Genomic DNA, 22,881 nt, shown 5'->3' on the forward strand with positions numbered 1-22,881 from the left:
CAAGGTTTCTTTATACCTGCCCAATAATCTGTGTGTATATATATATATATATATATATATATATATATATATATATATATATATATATATATATATATATATATATATATATATATATATATATATATATAATATAATATAATATAATATTATATATATATATATATATATATATATATATATATATATATATATATATATATATATATATATTATATAATATATATATATTATATATATATATATATATATATATATATATAATATATATATTATATAATATATATATATACGCACCATATATAGGTGTACCCTGGGATATTTTGGCAAAGCCATGTGTACCTTGGCACCAAAAAGGTTGACAAACACTGCACTAGAGTCTATCTGTGCACGTCCCTGCTTTCATTAGGTCATAGAACACAGGGCACCGAAGAGGACTCAAGTCCTAGGGAGTAGGGACTAGGGGTGGACATGGATATATCCCTGCCCCACCCGAGCGCCACCGAGTTTATTTTTGTTTTATTCGTTTTCTCAAATCTTAATTTGAATAAATTAATGCCTACTTAGATCTCTTTTGAAAGACCACTGAGGGAGCTGATTGACAATGAAACAACTAAAACAGCCATTTTAAAGCTTTAGAATTTCTGATTTGGTAGAATTATGCCTCAAGCATGGTCCTGTACCACGCAGGTACACCAGATCTAACAGGTCAGTAACTGAAGAGTGAACATTTCTTTCTCTTCCTCGCACCCTGGTGCTAGTTTATCCTGTGCTGATAAAATATTTATTAAAATATAGCGTTTTTAAACAATTTATATTATTTCTGCTGCTATGTCTTGGTGGTGTCTCGACCCATCATGAACTTCTTAGTGTTTCTCTCAGGTTTCAGCAGGATGTTATAACACTTTGGGCCAAACAGCGGCACCAAAAGGCCAAAACTAGACGCTAAAATAGCAAATACCTCAACTACATCTGCATATTTGCCCGGAGAGCTGATGTATGCTGGGACGAAGGCTATCCACACGGCACAGAAGATCAACATGCTGAAAGTGATGAACTTGGCTTCATTGAAGTTGTCTGGAAGATTCCTGGCCATGAATGCTAGGAGGAAGCTGAGGAGTGCCAGTAAACCAATATAACCCAGTAACACTGCAAAACCAACTGTTGATCCAACCGCACACTCATAGACTATCTTATCACTTTGGTATTGTGTGTTTTTATGAGGAGTTGGTGAGGCAGACACAAGCCAGGCTGTGCAGATTATTGCCTGGATGAAAGTAAGAACCATAACTATTCCTCTCTGCTGCATGGCACCAAACCACTTCAGAATGTCTGCACCCCCAGGCTTGGAAGCCTTGAACACGGCCAACACCACCATAGTCTTTACCAGGATGCACGAGACACACAGCACAAAGCTGATCCCAAATATTGCATGCCTCAGCTGACAAGTCCAGAGTCTGGGACGACCGATGAACAGGAGTGAACACAAGAAACATAGTTTGAGTGACAACAAGAGAAGGAAGCTGAGTTCTGAGTTGTTGGCGCGCACCATGGGTGTGCTTCGATGATAGATGAAGATTCCCAGGACAAAGGCACAGGTAAATGTGCCGAACAATGAGATGGTGGTCAAGGAGATACCCAGGGCCTCGTGGTAGGAGAGGAACTCCATGCTCTTTGGGACACAGTGGTCACGCTGGGGACTGGACCAGAAGTCCTCTGGACAGCTGGTGCACTCTGTAGAGTCTAACAAAGAGGGAAATATTAAGGGCAGACAGAAGTGCAGTATCCTCCTAAAGATAACCTACTGTACATAGAATACCTACCTGTTTCATTGCTGATCTCTCCCTCAGAACAAGTGATGCAGTCAAAGCAGCAGACAGGTTCTCCTTTCCTTCTGGCCACTCGGGTTCCAGGGGAACAGCTCTCACTGCACACTGACCGAGGTGCCTACAGAGTGAAGTGACAATGATCACTTTCAAACTAGGCAAGTCAAATCCATTAATAAAGCATATTTAGAAACAACTCTAATTGGCCAAAGTGCTGTACACACTAAAAACTCTTGGGTTATTTAGTTAACCCAATTTCTGGGTTGTTTCTGTTGGGTCAAATGTATGGGTTATTTTTCAGATCGTTAACCATTTCCTGGGTTATATGGCTATTGTTTTAACCCAATTCCTGGGTTGTTCAAGTTGGGTAATATTTCTGGGTTACTTTATTGATAGTAACCCATTTTTTGGGTCATAGAGTTGAGTACTTTTATTTTATTTAGCCATGTTTATAAGTTCTTAGATGGGATTATTTTATCATTAATTATCATAACTATATTTTATTATATGGATCCCCCACTGGAATCTCTGCTCCTCTTTCGCTCAATTGAGTCACCACCGCTCGTGGTGTTTGCCATTTCATCTGCTTTTCTACTGCAGAGCTGGATCAAGATTATCTTTGTACATTCAAGGTAAAAGGGTATTTATTTTGTATTATGTTGTGTATAACTGTAACAGTGTTAACAAATACTTTGTTTATAGTTCAATTATGCTGAACTTGGGACACAGCCATGGCTATTTATATTTAATTTAATTTTTAATGTGATGCACTTTATTTTGAAGTTGATGTGTTGCATTGTGGGTAAGCTTCAGCCCAGAGGAATCATACACTGAGGGTAAGATGATCTCCTGTCTGCTGAGACACAAACTAATGAATTAAAATGATCTGTGCTTCATAAAACCCTGTTAGAGTGGTCAAATATCTACTTGTGTTTCATATTTCTTGTCTAGTAACACTCGTTTTTGTATTTCATTGTATGGAATTGCTTATTTCATGTTTAAAAAACGGTTAGCATGCTAAGCTAGCTGCTGTGTTACATAAGGGCCCACTAACATGTAGAAGCATGCTGCTGTCTTTGAACAGGAGGTGACCAAAGACTATTGTTTGTCTAATGAGCTGTGGTTGTGTCTCCAGGTAATGTCTTGTGTGTGTAATATTGTTTATGTGGTTTGCCCAGAGACCATTTTGCACAGTATGCACAATTATTCAGGCCTACCTGCAATTTTGCATTTATTCCAGCAGGGCGGCAGTAAAGTACATGTTTGTTCATTCTGTCAATTGTGATATATAAAAATGGAGCTTTAGAGGGGTTATTCTGCTATCATGTAATGTTGTGTAATGGATTGTCTTATTTGAAGTGACATTGAATTAATGTATTTTATATGGAAATGTTTTTATTTTGTTTCCAGAATAAACCACACGTGTCAGGCCTTGATGAGACAGCAGACAGGACAGAATAGGAGAGGTCACATAACCCAGGTACATAATTGTGATTAAAATGTGTTATATTACCCTTAACAATAAATAAAAGTTTAAAAAGTCCTCCAGTGACATATTTAATTCAGCCATAAAATGATTGAAGAGAGTATGCCTACTTTATTTTAGTGAGTATTATATCCCCTCACTACATGAAAAGCCCTGAAGTAAATTCATCCAATCATTTCATCATATCAACTTAATTGACAGCAAACATCTAGTCACCTAAACAGTTCTTATGTACTGACTTTAGTTTGACTTGCAAACTAGTGGCTAATGTTGTTTGAATGAAGACCCTGCACTGCTGGCAACTTTAAGATGTTTACTCAATGAAGAGCTGAGTTGCACTAAACAGTGAAACTGTCATTTATTTTATTTGTGAGATGTTAAAAACGTTTTGTTATTATTTTCCTTTGGTCAAGAGAATGTGTTCTCATTGTTATTCCACATTCTGATTGTAGTGTCTGTGCAGATCAGGATTTTTGTTGCTTCAATTTATTTGATTCAGGCCTGCTCTGATCAGCCAAGAATGATGCTAATGATCTAGCCATCTTAATTTTTATACACATTGCTTTCTTTTTTGTTGCAGGCCATTCTTAATGGACAGCTTTGTCACCAACAAACTATCAGAGTGGCAGCTGCCAAAACTCATCGACAAATTTAATGGTGAGTATTTTTACTATGTTGACCATGCCATCCAAAATGTGTCCATGCCGAAGCATTTTTGTAAGTGCCCTAAAGATTTTGTGAAAGCCACAACTCATTAGACAGTAGAGCATGCATATCTGTTTAACTTATATTTAAAAAAAATGTAATAGGCCAGATATTCATCTTTTGAATCATTTTCATTACAGCCGTAGATTCAAGATGGAAGTGGCAGACACAGATGCTGTATGGACCAGACTAAAGGAGGAGCTGATGAGAAGGAACAGGACCTCACAGGTGCTTATTGCTATTTTGGTCATGTTTTACTCTTCCATTGTAGATTGACCATACTGTATATATGGATATACTGTATTGGTGACTCCCATAATCTGCTGAATACAGACTGAAGGTGAAATGACCCAGGCCCGGAACAGGAGGCAGCTAGTGACCGTGATGAAGACTCATCTGATGAAGACTGTGCATCTGCTGCATTAGCAACACTGGTAAATATAGACACCTTGTTTTTCCTGCATCCTTTACAGAAGAAAAGTAACTTCTTTGTATCTACATTGATTGTCTTATTTTCTTTTTTCCTTTTCTTTTTTGTTCAGAAGCTGCGAAGGCTCTCACCCTTGAGGAGCTATTTGCTGTGGAGGACATGGAGGTTGTAGTTGGAACAACAGAGGACACGGTCAGCATTGGAGAGACGGTTCGCAAAGAGTCCAAGCTCTACAAAGCTCTACGATCTATCATGATCTCAGTGTGTTTAGTGACCTGGTGGTGCAACAAGAAGGACACTTTGCCTATGCTTTCTGACTTGGCAGCAAGGTATCTCTGTGTACAAGTATCATCCACACCCTCAGAAAAAGAGAAGTTATAAAATGTGAATCCCTTAGTATGCAACAGTGACTACTAATGTCTTCATTTTGCACTGAAAACCATTTGCACTAATTTTATTTTTTACATTATTTCATGTGTTGGTGCAGTTATACGAGTTGGCATAAGTAAAGCTAAATACTTAGGCTTTGTGCAGTAACTGTAAGTTAAAGCTGCTTTCCAAAAAATAAGACTGTATCACAATTTCAATGTGTAATGTAGTTTTCTTTTTAGAAATGGGAATACAAAAAAAAAGTTAAGGAAGCCCTATAATGAGGCATACTAAAACACAGACCAAGGTTTAAAGGTCCAGTGTATAGGATATAGAGCGCCTAGTTTTAAAAGGTTTTGAAATGCAAGGACTTGTTAAACTTGTTACTGTTCACATTCACATGAAAATATATTTTGTTCTTATTTGAAAGCTAATGTGACTTTTGGCCAATGTTTGGCAGATGTATATATCAAATGAATAAATAAATATTTGTCATAAGTTCCCTAGTAGTTTCTTTTTATAGATTTGAACCCATTTAGACCTGCAAAGCCTATGTTATACCTTTCAATCCAGGAAAGCATCGGTGTCATTTTAGATGGTGTTATGTATATAGGAGGTTTTCTGAAAACTTTGGTTAGGATTTAGAACACGTTTTTAAAACCGTCCTCAGGTCTAAATGGGTTAATGCAATGAATGAATTCTATCTAATTGTAATTGAATGACCACTTCACCTCTTTTCAACGTAGGTCTATGTTCAATATGCTTACTTTTATTTAAATTAATTATAGACATTAAAAACTCAGACCTAGGTTTAAAATTTGTGAAATTGTCCTTTAATATAACCTACCAAAGGTTGGGTTATATTGACTACAATGTTGGATTATTTTGACCCACACAAATCGGTTAATAATTTAACCCAAGATTATGCATCAAAAATAACTAAAGTGCTTTGGTTATTTTGACCCACAAAAATTGGTTATTAATTTAACCCAAGGTTATGTGTCAAAATAACCAACATGCTTTGGTTATTTTGACCCACAGAATTTGGTTATTAATTTAACCCAAGTTAATGGGTCAACTTGAATAACTCATTTTTGTGGGTCAAAATAACGCAAGTGCTAGTTAGTCCCTTTTTGACCCAGGAGTTGGGTCAAAAATAACCCAATTTGGGTTGTTTTTGACTCAGGAGTTTTTAGTGTGTATACAGACCAGGTCACCAGGAGGAAGCTAAAACGCATAAATGCCATTGATAGAAACAAAGATACATACAAATCAGAGGCACAAATAGACAATCAGCAATACACAATCAGCAATACAAACACAAATAAACAATCATCAATAAATACAAAATATACAACTAGCCATGTAGGACAAATTGAACTTAATATCATTCAGTTGTACAATGTCTTTTGGCAGTACATGCACATCATTAGCTCGACATGAGCTATTTAAGAAAGCCAAATTAAGTGACCTTTGTGAATGCAAAGTTCCAGAAGATTTTGTCCTCATCAAGGATGAGTTCTTCATCTCCGGAGGCTGACTTCTGGACCACACCCACATTTTGAACCTTTGTGCCTCCATCCGGGAGCCACGCCCAGTTCATGACATCATAGATTGGTATAGGATCACCATTCTCATCAAATGATACATGATCACCAATTGTTGTGGTGAAGTTGATCTTTTCCAGGTAATACATAAGCTACAGATGTACAGATGTAGAAATTATGATAAGCTGAATTATGAACAGTAAGAGACCTTAAAAAACTTAACAATTCCCTTGTGACAGAGCAGCCTCTTACAGATTAATTTTCTCTATGTTCAGCAGTATACATGCATATTGAAATGTATTGTTATGCTTGTAACATGTATTCCTAGTCCCACAGGAGGTGCAAATTCTGTTTGGACTGGAATCTCTAATATATTACGTTTATCTGCACAGTCAGGAAGATGCTGTTATGAGGGAGCGGCCTGTTGAAGCCAAGCTGTGTAGTTTGTGTGATTGGTGCCTTAAGATTGATTGAGGGGTTCCTATAGCTGATTGATTAGAACATGGAGAGCATCTTGGGTCGATTGCTAGTGTACTCTGGTTGGTTGATTAGAAATCCAAGGGTGGAGTCTGCAGAGTATATAAGGGGAACAACAGCTCAGGCCGTGCCGTGGGGAGAGGCTGACACTTTGCCTCTCCACTTTTGTTTGTTGTATTTTCTTGAGTTGTACATTTTTTCTCCACTTCACTTCACTTTCACTTCACTTTGCAGGTTTTTATTTTTGGTCATTTGAAACAATATGCTCAATTATTCTCAAAACATAGCACATAACACACAATAGTATATGGCATAGTTGTGACCAAAAAAAGGTATAGGCTGAAGCTATATAGCTTATATTGCCTACCCTTTCAACATAAAAATACATCCATGACAATCAAAGAAAAACAAATTAATTTTCACAAAAGTTAAATTAGAAGGAGAAGAAAAAAGAATACAGAAAAAAGAAAAACAGGACAAAGGTTATGGCTTCGTAATACAATACATGTTCACATATATGGTTATACATGTGAATACATGATTTGTTATTTTTACTTTCTCTTTGTATCTATTTTTATATCTTTTTTGTTTTATTCTCTGTTTTAATTTTCATTATTATACAATAATCTTATATAACAATCAAAATAATACATGATCACACTATCTCTTTATACTTGTTTATAATATTTTTTTTATACATTTTTTTAAAGACATAGATCGATCTACACCTCCTCAATTCATTATCGCAGCAGCTCCACAGACTTACTCCTTTTACTGATACACAGTGTTGTTTAGTATTTGTTCTTGCCCATGTTGTTTCAAACATGCCAGTATTTCTAAGTTCATAATGGGTGTTTTTGGTCTCGAACAGCCTCTGAAGACAGTCTGGAAGTAAGTTATTGTAGGCTTTGAACATAATTAACAGGGTTTGGAGAACAACCATATCCCAGAATTTTAATGTGTGTAAATTTATGAATAAGGCGTTGGTAGGCTCACGGTAAGCAGTCCTCTTAATTATTCGTATAACTCTTTTCTGTAGAATAAAAATTGGTTTAACGTTGGTTTTGTAAGTATTTCCCCATAGCTCCACACAGTATGTCATGTAGGGAACTATAAGGGAACAATACAGTAAGTATAATGATTTTTGGTTTAAGATTTCTTTTGATCTATATAATATAGCAATGGTTTTTGACATTTTCCTTTTGACATGATTTATATGAGATTTCCAGCTTAATTTATGATCAATTAACACACCAAGAAATTTATATTCATAAACTCTTTCTATAATAATATCATTAATCCTCAATGTGACTTCATTTTCGATTTTTTTGTTTCCAAATATCATAAGTTTTGTTTTACTTACATTCAAGGATAATTTGTTTATATCAAACCAGGTTTTTAGTATGTTTAGTTCCCTTTCCATTGTCTTCAGAAGCTCTTCCAGATTTTTCCCTTGGCAGAATAAATTTGTGTCGTCCGCGAATAGAACATAATTCAGAAGGTTAGACACACTACAAATATCATTAATAAATAAAATGAAGAGTTTGGGACCCAAAACGGATCCTTGTGGAACTCCGCATTTCACTTTCTGCATATTGGATTTATCGTTATTGATTTGTACATATTGGTGTCTATCTACAAGGTAGCTTTTTAGCCATGAATGTGCAACCCCTCTAATTCCATAATGTTCTAATTTCATAAGTAATATTTCATGGTCAATTGTGTCAAAAGCTTTCTTAAGGTCAATAAACACACCTGCTGTGAATTCCTTGTTGTCAATGGCAGTGGAAATCTGCTCTGTAAGATTCAACACTGCCATTGAGGTGGACCGATTTTCTCTGAAACCATACTGCTGTTCACACAAGAGGTTATATTTCTCAATAAAATTATCTAGTCGGTGCACAAATAATTTCTCTAGTATTTTGGAAAACTGCGGAAGCAGGGAAATGGGTCTGTAGTTGGCAAATAAGTGTCTATCTCCATTTTTAAAAATTGGAATAACTTTAGCTGTTTTCATGCTATTGGGGAATATACCTGTTTGAAAGGATTGATTACATATGAAAGTCAGTGGTTTCACAATACATTGTATGATATCCTTTACAAATGTCATGTCAATACCCATCCAGTCTTTGGACTTTTTGTTTTTGCATTTTTTCACAATGTCAATTATTTCTTTTTCCTCTACGCTACTAATGAAGATGGAGTGGAGATTGTTCTGCATGGTATCTCCAATTTTCATAGTTCCAGTCCCATTTTTCTGCTCCGCAATCTCATTTGCTAAATTGTTACCAACATTTACAAAATAGTCATTAAATTCGTTTACTATATCTATATTTTTATTTATAAGTATATTTTGATCTTTAACAAAATAGTTAGGTATCTCTACTTTACTAGCACCATTTCTTATTATGTTATTTAGTACTTTCCATATACCCTGGGTGTTACTCTTATTTTGCTCCAATAATTTATGGTAATAATCCTTTTTATTTAATCTCATAATACTTGTTAATTTATTTTTATATATCTTATATTTATTTTCAGCTTCCTTGGTTCTTAATTTTAGAAATCTTCTATATAGAACATTTTTCTTTTTGCATGCACTTTCTATACCTCTTGTAATCCATGGTTTGTCCACAGGGTGGTGCTTTCTAGTCTGTTTTTTTAATGGGCAGTGTTTATCATAGGACATCATCACTGTGGATAGAAATACTTCATAAGCTTGGTTGGGGTCACTAGTGTCATAAACCTCATTCCAATTTTGATTAATCAAGTCCAACTCAAGGGCTGCAATGGCTTCCGGCGTTCTATATCTAATAAAATGATAAGTGTTAGTATTTTTTCCCCTCTTTGTCTTAAGGACATTCTGGAATACAGCAAATACAGGAAGGTGGTCACTTATGTCATGTAAGAGTAGTCCTGCTTCAATGTTCATTTCAATTTTATTTGTAAATATATTATCAATCAGTGTGGCAGTTTCTGTTGTGATTCTACTAGGTTTTGTTATTACTGGGAATAGGTTATTGCTGTACATTGTATTAATGAAATCTGTTGTTCTCTTGTTTCCATGTGGATTTAGAAGGTCCACGTTGGTATCGCCACAGATAATTTTGACCTTACTCTCACTAACTGTGTCCCACATAATAGCTATCTGTTCATTAAAGATATCCACAGAGGTTCCTGGTGTTCTATATATGCAGCTAATAATGATATTTGATGTTTTTTCTAGGTTTATTTCAATTGTTATACAATCCAGAATGTTCTCAATAGTTTTTGACATAGATTTTACCTTACTGCATCTTAAAGCAGTGTCAATATATAATGCCACACCGCCTCCAGTTTTACCAACCCTATTTGTTGTGAACAATTCATATCCCTCCAGTTGCATATCTTTAGATTTTTCCTCATCAAGCCAGGTTTCTGATACAGCAATTACATTAAATTTTTTAAATTTAGACAAATAGCGCTTTATTTCTTTTAATTTTGTATATAAACTTCTACTATTTATATGTATTACTGATAAAGCATCATCCATGTCTACATGTTTGTTGAAACCTTCCTCTGTATAGTACTCACATTTTATATTTAAGTTATTGTAAAAATGGTTTTCAGGGTCAATGTCATTTGCTATATCTGATATGTTATACTCATTCATGTGCTCATCGTACCCATTGATCAGTCTCTGCGGGTGATCGTCCGTGCTGCCCCCAGCAGCCACGTCGGTAAAATCCTCTTCATCATCATCGCCTGACTCGTTTCCAAGTGGAAACAGAAAGTTCTCATTGTTTTTAGTCATTATAGTAGTCAATGTTTTGTTTGCCAGACAGATTCAACCCGCGTTTTCCTGCCAGGTAGACCTGACATCCTGAGTTTACCGCTGGAACACTGGTCCGTGTCCCAGGGGAGTCCCGTTCGCTTCGCCACAACGAGTGATCAGATTGTCCATAGTCCGATTCCGACAGTAGCAGAGAAACAAAAAACAAAAACAAAAAACAATAGCTCAATAAAGAGAAAAAACAAAACAAATAGTCCATACAACTCATCTGTATTGATCCAGATCCTTGAGTTCTCGTATCGTGATGATTTTGGCCTCCTCCGGTGTTCCATTTAGCCGTATCATCACTTTGCAGTTGCGTGTCCACGTTCCTTGAATCTTCTCTTGCTTCTTTAACAGGCGTGCATGTCTGGCAATCTCTCCATTCTTTTTGGTGAGATGCTCATTCATGTAGACTCCTGTTCCTTTCAACTTCTTTCCTTGTTTCATCAGCTCCACCTTGTGCTTCCGATTTACAAACCGAATGATTATCGCTGGTTTTGTGCTTTTGTCCCTCCTGGGAAGCGTATGGCAGGCCGCAACGTTGGTGCTCTGTATGGTTATACTCTTTGTTTCTAGAAACTTTATGACTTGCCGCTCCAGCGTTTCCAGCTCCACAGCCGGGGTGTCCTCCGCCGAGTCTCCCCCTCTGACTGTGGATGCATAGGAACGATGCGTTGTTTCCATTCCGGTTATAATCACGTCCTCCAATCTTGTGTATTGTTCCATGTCGTCAATTCTTCTCTCTAGGCCATCAATCTTTGCATCCTTCTCTTCCACCAGTGTCTTCAGTTGCTTTACTTCTTCCACCAGGGCAACCAGCTGGGTCTGCTGATTAGCAATCCTGCTAATCTCCCCTGACATGTGGCTCAGAGATTTTCTTATCTCCTCCAGCTCTACTTCCACTGCGTTACTGGTTTTGTTTTTTGATGCCATTTTTGCTTCTTCGTCTCCGCTTCCTTCCGTATTACTTCTTAATTTCCAAACTTTTGTTTGTCTTTGTTTTGACATGTTTTAATGTCCAGGGTGGCGTCTGCTCTCCACCTGCACTCCACCTGCAGCCGCCATCTTGGAGACCTACGTGGTCTGGTATCTTTTTGTTGTCCTGGCCTGAATCCAATTAACCTATTAAGACCTGAAGCTGATTCTACAAAATATTCTCTTCTAAATCCAAACAGTTTTCTAAAAAGTGTATGTTTCTATATCAGTGATTCTCAAACTTTTTCATAATTGTCAAGGACCCCCAAAATGATATTCAAAGATTTGCACACATTTTCACCATTTTTCAAAAATAGCAGATCTACAAGCTCATAGCGTGGCATTCGGTGCTGCACTATGAGCTTTTAAATCTGCTATTTTTGAATAGCCAAAGTATAAAATAATGCTTTTTAGCTCAAATGAAAAAATGACACCGATGCGTTCCAGGTCTGAATGGGTTAAAAACCCTAGTTTTTTTTTCTGCAAGCCTGCCTCCTTGTCCAATGTTTAACCTGTGCGGGTTTTCACTGACTTTGTGCCGATCTACACTTTGTAACACCCCTTTTAACACTAAAACTGTGAATTAATGTTACACCTGCCATGGCTGTATTGTCTGCAAACTGGCACATCTGTGCCCAGTGAAAGGCCCTCTTCCTGACACACACTGCAACATGTCATGGAGGGCATGGGCCAGAGCATACACAGCCTTGTACACATTATACTCTAGCCTGAGCTCAGACACATCCAACAGGGTAGTTTCTGCTGTTCCGAGGTCCTCTTGTCCGGTGCACACCCGTCCATTAGCATCCACCCACCCTGACGGAAGGGGTGCAAATTTACACCCAAATGTGTTCTCCCAAAACTGCCTCACCTGAAGAAACACAATAAAGACTTACGCATACAGTACATAGAATACCTTGTGAATATTTATCAGACATCAGTTTGAAATTACAGCTTAAGCAGAAGTGCAGACAATTTTTTCCCCCATAATTGGTGCTAGCGATTGATGATGATATGTCTACTATGCAGACATATGGGTCATCTGTTCTTATGTTTCTTAGATTTGTTAATTTCTCCACCATAAATGTTAAGAATTTAATTCAGACAAATGCTAGGTTCATTGTTTACCTAGTAGTTTCAAATGTACATAAGAGTTATTTAGATGTTGTTTGACAGACCCTGGGCTCATTGTTAACTGGTATCCTAGTTTATTTGAGGCACTTGCATGTTTGCTCATGTTTACTCTGCTTATTTTAATCTTGCTCTGCATAAGTGTCTCCTAAATGCCTGAATTGTAAATACTAATTTAAACAAAAGACTCACTATGGTATTCTCATGTCTGTCGTCAGGGTCGTTGTCAGGGTGTATTTTTAACAAGAAGTCCTTGAGACCTGCTATCTCTCCACGACGGACGGCAACACCCAGGGTGCCCGCCAGGTACGGCATGAAGTGAGGAGTCTGGAAATTGGTGTCTGTTGTCCAGCCAACATCCGAAATCCACTGAACACCTGTGACGTCCTGCTTCACCACCTAATCGATTAAAACAATTTGATCAAATTAATAATTGATTAATCAATTACCATTTGTAACTAAGCCCGAAATATGCCCATTTTCTCTGGACATTTTTGTGGGAACAAAAAGATAAATAACACTCTCTCAGCCTACGTAAATTGCGCAGCGTTTTCTCAGAAACAATTATTTATGCTTTCTCCCCATTCAAATAGGGCCAAGCACAGGTTCTCATTTGGATACTTGTATGCCATCAGCCATCAGATATCAGATATCAGGCCCACAACTAGTCCACAGTTTGGGTGGAATTATGGGATGCATGGGGATTTTTGAGTTCACTTCTGAACATAATATTTTTTAATCTATGGGGGAATGTAATCATTTCCATATAACCCATTTCAGATTCCTTATAATTATGAATCTGTAAATTAACATAAATATCACAACCCCGACCTCTTCCAGCAGATTAAACATATGGATCCCGTATACAACTGGAATGACCACGCGAGCCGTGGACGTCTTCATCACGGTGACGATCCTCTGCAGTTCAGCTGGGTCATTGTCCCAGGGCAGAACCTCCACGTAGGCCAGACAGCCCAGACCGGACCGGGCCAGCTCAGACTGGAATGACCTGGCTGCATCGCGGCCATAGGCGTCATCAGTGAACAGCATTCCTGTCCACGTCCATCCAAACCGCTTCATGATCTGGAGCATGGCGCGCACCTGATAATGAGAGGTAAAAGAGGAACATGTTCTCAAGTGTGTTGAAAATGTACGACTTGATACCAACCGTTGTTGTAGAAGTTTACCTGGAAAGCACCGCTTGGGATTGTTCTAAAGAAGGATGGAAACTTATTCCGGTCACTCAGACAAGAGCAGGTGGCGTAGTAACTAACCTGCAGAAAGCACAACACATTTTGTTCTGTCATATAATACTACCTTTCCCCCTGCAAGCAGAGCATGTGATGGAGCTGAGTGGGGAGAAATCCTCACGAGGCTACTTTCTGCTCAAACTGGGTCAAAAGTTATTTAGATTGTCCCCCACTCCACTCACCGCTAAGCAGACAATAATAATCATCAGTATTATGCTGCGTGCACACGCACGCACGCACGCACGCACACACACACACACACACACACACACACACACACAGTGGCAGCCTTTACCATTTGCAGGCCCGTTTCTGAAAACAGTTGGAACACAATGCATTGTTTTGACACGTGCATGTACCCTATAATCACAGTGTACTCTCCATAGACTACCCTATATATATTTATGTATATCCTTAAGCACCATGGACAGTGACACTGTCACCAGTGTTGCTATGCTCATTTGGGAAGTGCTTGCACTGTATTTTGATGACGTGACGCGCACGTCGCTTAACACCTACACTATAGGTCACACAATGGACAATTGATATGCATCTAGGCTAATTCCTATGTTAATGTACCTGAGCGTGAGTCAGGAGCCTTTGTAAACTTTGTTGAAGTGTGAATTTAAAGTAGTTTTAAATCTATGCGTGTGCCTGCGCGTGGTCCTGGTCAAATAGGTTCCGGCACGCCGTGCAAGGCCGTCCAGTGAGCATTGCACCCCTGACTGTCACACATCACTCACCATATAAGAGCTGTGTGACAGCGAAATATGTGAATGTGAATGTACAGTATGTTTACTTATTGTGCAGAGAAGTAATACGTTCAAAGGCAAAAGGAAAAGAAAGTAAAACGTGTAAACACCATTGCTGAACATTTAAGGTTATAGGTATAAGGTCATCAGAGATACTGCACGTAACATTCTGAATATCACATCAGCTTAATCTCAACCCCAATATAGAAATAAAAAGACGTTATATGTGACCATGGGGCCGGGCCAGACACGCGGCCGTAGGAAACCTACTCTCAGATTCAAGAAAAATACAAGTAAATATGTTTTCGCTTTAAAGCTGTAAAAGAAAATACATTATTACATAATACAACAATTATACTATAAACAAAACATTACACAATAAACAATACAATGCATTGTTTATCATATTTTACATTTGTAAATAGCAAAATAAATTATAAATTAAACATCATATCAAATTGGTGATGATAAAAGTGAGTTTATGAAGGAAACTTACCATGGGCACTCTGTACAGACCTAATATACTAGAGATGGCGATGGAATTTGTTGAGGAATCGTCACCCACAATCCCGAGCACTGGAGGAGACCCGACACAGCTCTCATCCAGTGTAAACTGCTCCTCTCTCCCACTGACCATGGACAACGCTGCACGGAACGCCACTCCCAGAGAGTAGCAGTTATCATGGAGACTATAGCCCAGAGTCACGTTGGGCAGCAGGCCGGGGTTTCTGTTGATCTCTGCAATGGCAAAAGCCATGGTCTGGGCCCATCTGAAGCCTTCAATGTTAAAACTAACACACAAAATGCACCTTTAATATGTATCATTGTAGAAATATACTGTATACCCACTCATCCTATGCTAGTACAGCACCGTTTCCCAAACAGTGGGTCAAGACCCATCTTTGGGTCGCGGACCAATTTGTATGGGTCGCAAGTAAATATCCCTTTGTTTTTTATTTCCTAAATTGTGTTATTAATTATTAATATTATTTATTATTATAAAAAACAATCAAATCGACATTTTCATGAGTTGAACATTTTTCAACATTAATTTCATAAATAAATATAAATATAATACAAATAAATTCCCTAAATTAGAAAACAAATAGAAGTAGTGAAAATAAGATCCGCAAGCTCACAAAGTGGAGCGAAGCGAGGCGTTGTGAGCTTGTAGATCTGCTATTTTCACTATAGTTTGGATCCCGGGGTAAACGTTTAGTTTCTCTTTTCGGTCTTGAGCTAAAAAGGTTTGGGAACCACTGTACTAACAGCAGCCTATCACGACGCGTTGTGAGCTTGTAGATCTGCTATTTTCAAATAGCCTATGTATAAAAGAGGGCTAAAGTGGTTAATGTATGTTTTATAATGTAATAATTTATACCTGCAAAGTAACTAGTAACTAAAGTTTTCAAATAATTGTTGTCGAGTAAAAGCACAATATTTGCCTCTGAGACGTAGTGGAGTAGAAGTAAAAGTACATAGACAATTGGAAATGCTCCAGCGAAGTAAAAGTACCTAAAAATGTTACTTAAGCACATTACTTGAGTACATGTACTGTGTTACTTTACACCACTTGACTGATACTCACGTATTGCACGTGGGGTCCAGTGGCTTGGAGGTGAAAGACAGCTCCGGGAACACAGAGGAGAAGTGGATGGTGAACAAGCCACCCAGAATAAAGTCACCGGCCTTGTAGATTCTGTTGAGATTAAACTGTGCCTGTAACTCACAAGAAGAGGAAGGTGAGGAAGACAAAGGAGAGAAGGAGGAGAACAATATCAAGTTCAAGTACATGTATGAAAGCAGGTGTATGTCTAGAGAAGCCCTCATCATGACTGTGTCCTCGTCTGTCCAACCCCCCCTCTCCCCAAGTTGTTTGTCCGGTTGGTAAGTTTTATACACAGTGATGTGTCGTCCCCCTAGTGTCAACAAACACCCATCTGGGCAGAGGAAAAAGTAGGGTAGGGCTTAACATTAATTAACAATCGTTTCATATCAAAAATAATGTTGTGTGTGTGTGTCCTGTAATAACGCGTCAACAACACTATCTCACCAAGGCTTCATTTGCAATACTTAAAGGGGTAGTCACCCCCAAAATGACTTTTTTTTCCTATTGATTAGTCACCCCATGGAGACTTGGATTCATGGATACTTTTTTTTGTTTTTGACGCATTCCTAAGACAATAATTTGATGACTGGCAGTGGTTCCGGTAGGAGACGATGGGCGTGTTCGTATATATGCACCGAGAATGTGCCCAGTTTTCTGAGCGCACTGGCGGTGACATCATAGAGCGCACTTAGTTCTTCTTATTTACGAACGACCAGTAAGGGGCAGCATTAGTAAGTTAGTAAGGGGCATTTCCTCCGCCATTTTTCACCGCCCGGGAGCGCTCAGTGTTCTGAGGGTGCAGCGCACTTGAATTTTCGAACGACACCGCACCAAGTGCACTCAATAAACGAACGCCCAGAGGGAAAACCAGTGCGCTCAGTGCATATATCCGAACGCGCCCAAAATATCTATTCATTCAAGTCTCCATGGGGTGACTAATCGATAGCTTTTTTTTGGGGGGGGGGGTGAACTATCCCTATCCCTACTCAAGAGTTGCGGGTGGGCTCACATGCCTTCCCCTGGCATAATGGAGTAATGTGTATAAATGAAAATCGCTTATTTTAGCACCTCCAAAGTTAGTTTTTTTCCCACTAATCCTCATTATGTGTCAGTACACTGCACAGGAAAACAAATAATTGATAGGCTACCCTTTTTTTGATAAAATACAAATGTTGTATTATTACAACAGCGGGTCTTGCAGGGTTAAATTGAATCAATATATATCTAGAATTGATAGAACAGCTTGTAATACTAGACAGGCCCTCCCTTTTTTCTTCTTTTTTCTGAAAAGTAACAGTTTTGGATACACAAGGTTTCCACCCGTCGGTGACGATATTGGAGCTGTGACATGGTTGGTCTACAAAGCAGTGGTGATATATAAAAGCTTTGTTACCTCCACTAGCTTGCATTCAGAAGTCCCCAGGTGCCAGTTGCACCATCTCATACTAAGTTCAAACTTAGCCTAGTTATAGCTTAACCCATTGAATCCGGGGACGCATCTGTGTCACTTTAGATTTATTTGGCTATTCAAACACCCAGTGCCGCGCTCAAATCTTTGCTTCTGGGGGTCCCTGGACAGAAAAAAAAGTATAAATATATATTTAAAGATTTGCACACATTTTCACGAATCTTCTAAAAATAGCAGATCTACAAGCTCATAGCGCGGCACCTTGTAGATCTGCTATTTTCGAATTGCCAAATACATCTAAAAATGACACAGATACTTTCCTGGTCTAAATGTTTTTTTTTTTTTAAAGCCATTTAAGCTATTCACCTGTTTCCTAGGCTGTGTGTTTTCCACTTCCTGTTGGATTTCATTGGATATCATTGGTCATCTGACCAGTTTCATTGGATTTCATTGGATCAAATCGACAGGAAGTGGAACACACACAGGAAGTGAAAAGCCTAGGAAACAGGTGAATAACTAGGCTAAGTTTGAACTTAGTGTGAGGTGGTGCAACTGGGTCCAGGTGTATTGGTCGTCTGGCAACACGACACTAATACCCAGGTGGGTGTGAATCCAACGTGAGCTGGGCAAGCAAAGGCAGGTACTGTATAGGCTACAGTATGTGTTTTCCCAGTGATGACATCGGCGCCCGGGGCTATGAAACAGCTGCGATGTTGGAAAATAATGAATGTTCAGGTCTAATGAGAGGGTTGAGTCACCGGAGATCGTTTCAAAAACATGCTAACATTAATTAGCAAGGACACAGGAGTGTCTATGTCTACATAGACACACAGCTATGACTATTACAGTACTTTATAACAGAGACAGGGAAACAATACACCAGTGTGGTTAAAGGGATAGTTTACCCAAAAATATATATATTTTTTATATTTTAGTCACCCCATGGAGACTTGAATTCTGGATTTTTTAAATTTTTTGCATTCCTATAAGCCAATTATTTGATGACCGGTAGGCAGTGGTTCCGGTAGGAGACACAAAGGACACTCTTTCTGTCTCCTACCGGAAGCGCTGTCGGTCATCACATTATTGGCTTAGGAATGCAAAAAAAAAACATGAATTCAAGTCTCCATGGGGTGACTAATCGATAGAAAAAACGTCATTTTGAGGGTGAACTATCCCAAAATACCCCAAAATGTGATACTGTATATCTTAATAAAGTACAGCATACAGTTCATTCATGTTGTACCATTTATTGAGGAGAGGTTTGCTGAGCACTAATGAATGCTCTTTTTCAGCAATAGAATAGCTTCACAATCACACAAGACACACAGATATGAAAACCTCAGACCTTGCTCAAGGGCATTTCAACAGTGTTGAGGGGGAGAGGGTGAGTCATTCACTTCCTTCCACCTTTTTTGCCAGTCCTGGGAATCGAACCGGGAACCCTTAAGGTCACCACTGCCCTGCTGTAATGACCAGAGGGTTTTAGATCGAAGGATTAGTCGCGCTGACTTTTTTATAGTATGAATATTTGTGACACAGCACGCCAAACACCAAAACAAGTCACGTGAGAAAATGGTAGTATGGGCAGTGGTGGAAAGTAACTAAGTACATGCACTTAATTAAGTACTGTACAATTATTAGTTACTTTTTTACTTTACTAGTGTATTTCCAATTTGCAGTACTTTTACTTCTACTCCACTACATCTCGGAGGCAAATATTGTACTTTCACTCCACTACAATTATTTGAAAACTTTAGTTACTAGTTACTTTGCAGATACAAATCATTCTATTATAAAACATACATTAACACTACCCTTCCTCTTTGCCTGACTTACTTGTTGTTAACTAGTTGTATGAATGCTTGTTTTATTGTTGTATTGTTTTATTGGATCTTGTTTAGTCAATACACTTATTTGTTTTAGCTCGTGCTCATTTGATTGAGCTATTTTGTCTCTGTTTAAGGAAATAGGTAGCTGATATATTGCACTTTTACCTTAGCGCTAGGTATACTCTTGGTTGCTTGTTTTTGCAGAAAATGCACTTAACTATATAGCTGCCAATGACGTATATATACGTATTTTAATAATCAGCTGTTGCCTGCCAATGACGTATATATACGTCTTTGAAAAAAATTCAAACAAAAAAAAAAAGAAATTCATTTTTTTTTTTTTTTTTTTTTTGTGATTTTTTTTTATAATTTCAACCCTTTTCGAATTTCGAACAGATTAGGAGCTAAAAATGTTCAAAGATTTGCTGCTCCATTCACTTCAATGTTAAAATTCAAACGGACAAACAATTTACATTGTTTTTTGGTTTAAAACTACTGGTTCTGAGCTATATTCAAACATCAAACAACACATGTTAACGAGGTCAAAATGACCTTGTTGACATTTGTGAAACCACACCTGAATCTCATCTGTGATTAGAAACCATCTGGGGAGCAATCATACTGGAGGAAAAAAATCTGTGGCTACGCGAACAGGTACCAAAATCATGGCAAATGGCAGAGGCTACAGACTGTTCTGAAAAAACTCTGGCAGTCAATGTGTTAAGACTTCTGGTGATTAGTAGTTTCGTTCCCTACCTATGTTGAATGCACTTATTGTAAGTCGCTTTGGATAAAAGCGTCTGCTAAATGACTGTAATGTAATGTAATGTAACCACTTTAGCCCTATTTTATACATAGGCTATTTGAAAATAGCAGATCTACAAGCTCACAACGTGACGCATTGCGACACGTTGTGAGCTTGTAGATCTGCTATTTTCAAAACACTAGTACTTTTACTTTTGGTACTTTAAGTATATTTTGATGTGTAAAATCAACCATTACGATGCCATCAAGGCACCGACAAAATGCATTTTAGTCAACTAAATCAACTGTAGATTTAGTCGACAAAACTAGACAAAAACTAAAACATTTCAGATGACTAAAATATGACTAAAGCTAGATGAACATGTATTCAAAGAACAATGACTAAAAACCAAACCTAAATTTGCTGTCAAAATCCACACTGCCCAGCATGATAATCTATAGAATCAGACCTCTATGATGTGTCTTAAAAAACATACAGTATTGTACTACACAGGCTTATGAAACTAGCTCATATTTGGCACTTCTTGTTTTTCTTCGCGCGAGGGCGCTGAAACCGCGCACGCGCGCGAAGCGCGTGCACGGGCTGGTTTTTTTTTTTTTCTTTTCCTTTTTACAATTAAAAAAAAAAAATGTTTTGCTTGGCTTGGCCGCGGCCCCAGACTGCGCGGCCGTTCTGGCATTTGCCAGAAGTGCCAGACCGTCCAATCCGGGCCTGATCTTGGCCCTTTTTGAGGGCACAAAGGTCAAATGCAAGGGCAGCAAAGGGCATCAAATAAAACAATGATTTTCAAGTCCACAGAAATAATAGCTGTAACTTAATGCAAAATCATCAAATATGTCAGAGATTTACTCAGCTCAACACATTGATAGAGGCTCTTCATTGGGTCTTCTTTGTGATGTCACACACTGTCACATGATTACCATCACCTTTCCAACATGAAATCCATAACATTGCTGGATACAAAAAAAGAGCCTCTGTGAATGGTTTTGAGTTAAACACGACGCAATCAATATGAGGCACTCTGGACAAATAATTGCACTTCCTCTTTCCTTCTCATTAGCTTAACCTTTGACCAGAACAGTCAGAGAACAGCACGAGTGCTGTTTAGACATACATGATGTCACACTTGAAGTGAATCAACGAGGAAAGACAAAGGACGCCAACAAGCCCATATACACAGTATGCAATCAATGCTTCAAAGCAGTGCCAACCAAGGCTGCTAACAACAGCAAGATGAGGAGAAAGTCCCAATTTCACAGCCCTGGACTAGACTCAGGGCCGTGTTAATGTCAAAATGCGCCCCAGGCAACGGACAGTTTTCGGACTAGTCTAGTCTAGTCACTGGATTAATTTAAAGACAATATTTGAGTTAAAATGTTGTTTAAATATATATATATATATATTCAAAGATTTGCACAAATGTTCAAGATTGTTTTAAAAACAATAGCAGATCTACAAGCTTGTAGCGCGGCACTCGGTGCAGCGCTACAGGCTTGTAGATCTGCAAAATATTTTAAAAATGGATACAGCTAAAATCTAGAATGACGCAGACGCGTCCACGGATTGAATGGGTCAAATGTGAGGGCAGAGCGTACACCACATAGTGAAAGAGGAAGAGGTTTGGAAATAAATACGAAAGAACACGCTTCTCTTTTCTTCAGTCTGTTCAGTCAAAATTTGGATCTTATTCAAATACCGGCAAGAAGAATTAAAGTCATAAAGATAGAAATGGCTGTGGCTGCTGCTGGGCATTCTGAAAACATTGAGATGCAAGAGGAAGATGATGTCCTAATCTATCAGAATGTTGAGACCAAGACTACAGCTCAGGAGAAAGATCCACAGAAGATACGGCAGTCTGGTAAGCAAGTGGTGGAAAGTAAATAAGTATGTTTACTTAAGCACTGTATTTAGGTAAAATTTGGAGGTATTTTTTAATTTGCTGGAGTATTTCCAATTTGCAATATCTTTACTTCTACTTCTACAATTATTTGAAAACTTTAGTTAATAGTTACTTTGCAGATGTAAATCATTATGTTATAAAACATACATGAACCGCTTTAGCCTTAATTTATATAGTATAGGCTATTTGAAAATAGACGATCTACAAGCTAGATCATCACTTGTTGCTAACTTCTTGCGTAATAATAATAATAATCCATGTTTTGCAGCATGAGATGTTCTCGCAGATTGTGTACTCGAGATTACTCTCTATGACTAAAATCAAAATCACAAACGAAAACGTTCCAACTGTTAACAGATCTCACTCTGTGTGTGTGTGTGTGTGTGTGTGTGTGTGTGTGTGTGTGTGTGTGTGTGTGTGTGTGTGTGTGTGTGTGCGTGTGCGTGCGTGCGTGCGTGCGCGTGCGTGCCTGCGTGTGTGCGTGCGTGTTTTCCAGTCAAAAGACTGTACAGGCTGGTTGGAGTCAGTTTTGGATTGCTTTGTGTCGTTCAAGCTGTTCTCAACATTGGTCTCCGACTCTCTCTATGTAAGTCAATATTCATAA

At 38.3% G+C, this 22,881-nt stretch overlaps 1 protein-coding gene across 1 annotated transcript; it reads right to left on the minus strand.

Moving 5' to 3' along the window:
- Positions 1-829: 829 nt before the first annotated feature.
- LOC311055953 (extracellular calcium-sensing receptor-like) lies at positions 830-16,592 on the minus strand (the record flags this gene model as incomplete). The annotated part of the gene is made up of 9 exons (XM_084072254.1): positions 830-1,743; positions 1,824-1,947; positions 6,288-6,515; positions 12,225-12,500; positions 12,953-13,159; positions 13,592-13,861; positions 13,948-14,034; positions 15,259-15,553; positions 16,351-16,592. 9 exons carry the CDS (start codon positions 16,590-16,592, stop codon positions 830-832), a joined length of 2,643 nt encoding a protein of 880 aa, XP_083928380.1.
- Positions 16,593-22,881: the final 6,289 nt, after the last annotated feature.

Source organism: Gymnoscopelus microlampas (genome assembly GCF_963454915.1).
Source record: "Gymnoscopelus microlampas genome assembly, chromosome: 2".
Classification (NCBI taxonomy): domain Eukaryota; kingdom Metazoa; phylum Chordata; class Actinopteri; order Myctophiformes; family Myctophidae; genus Gymnoscopelus; species Gymnoscopelus microlampas.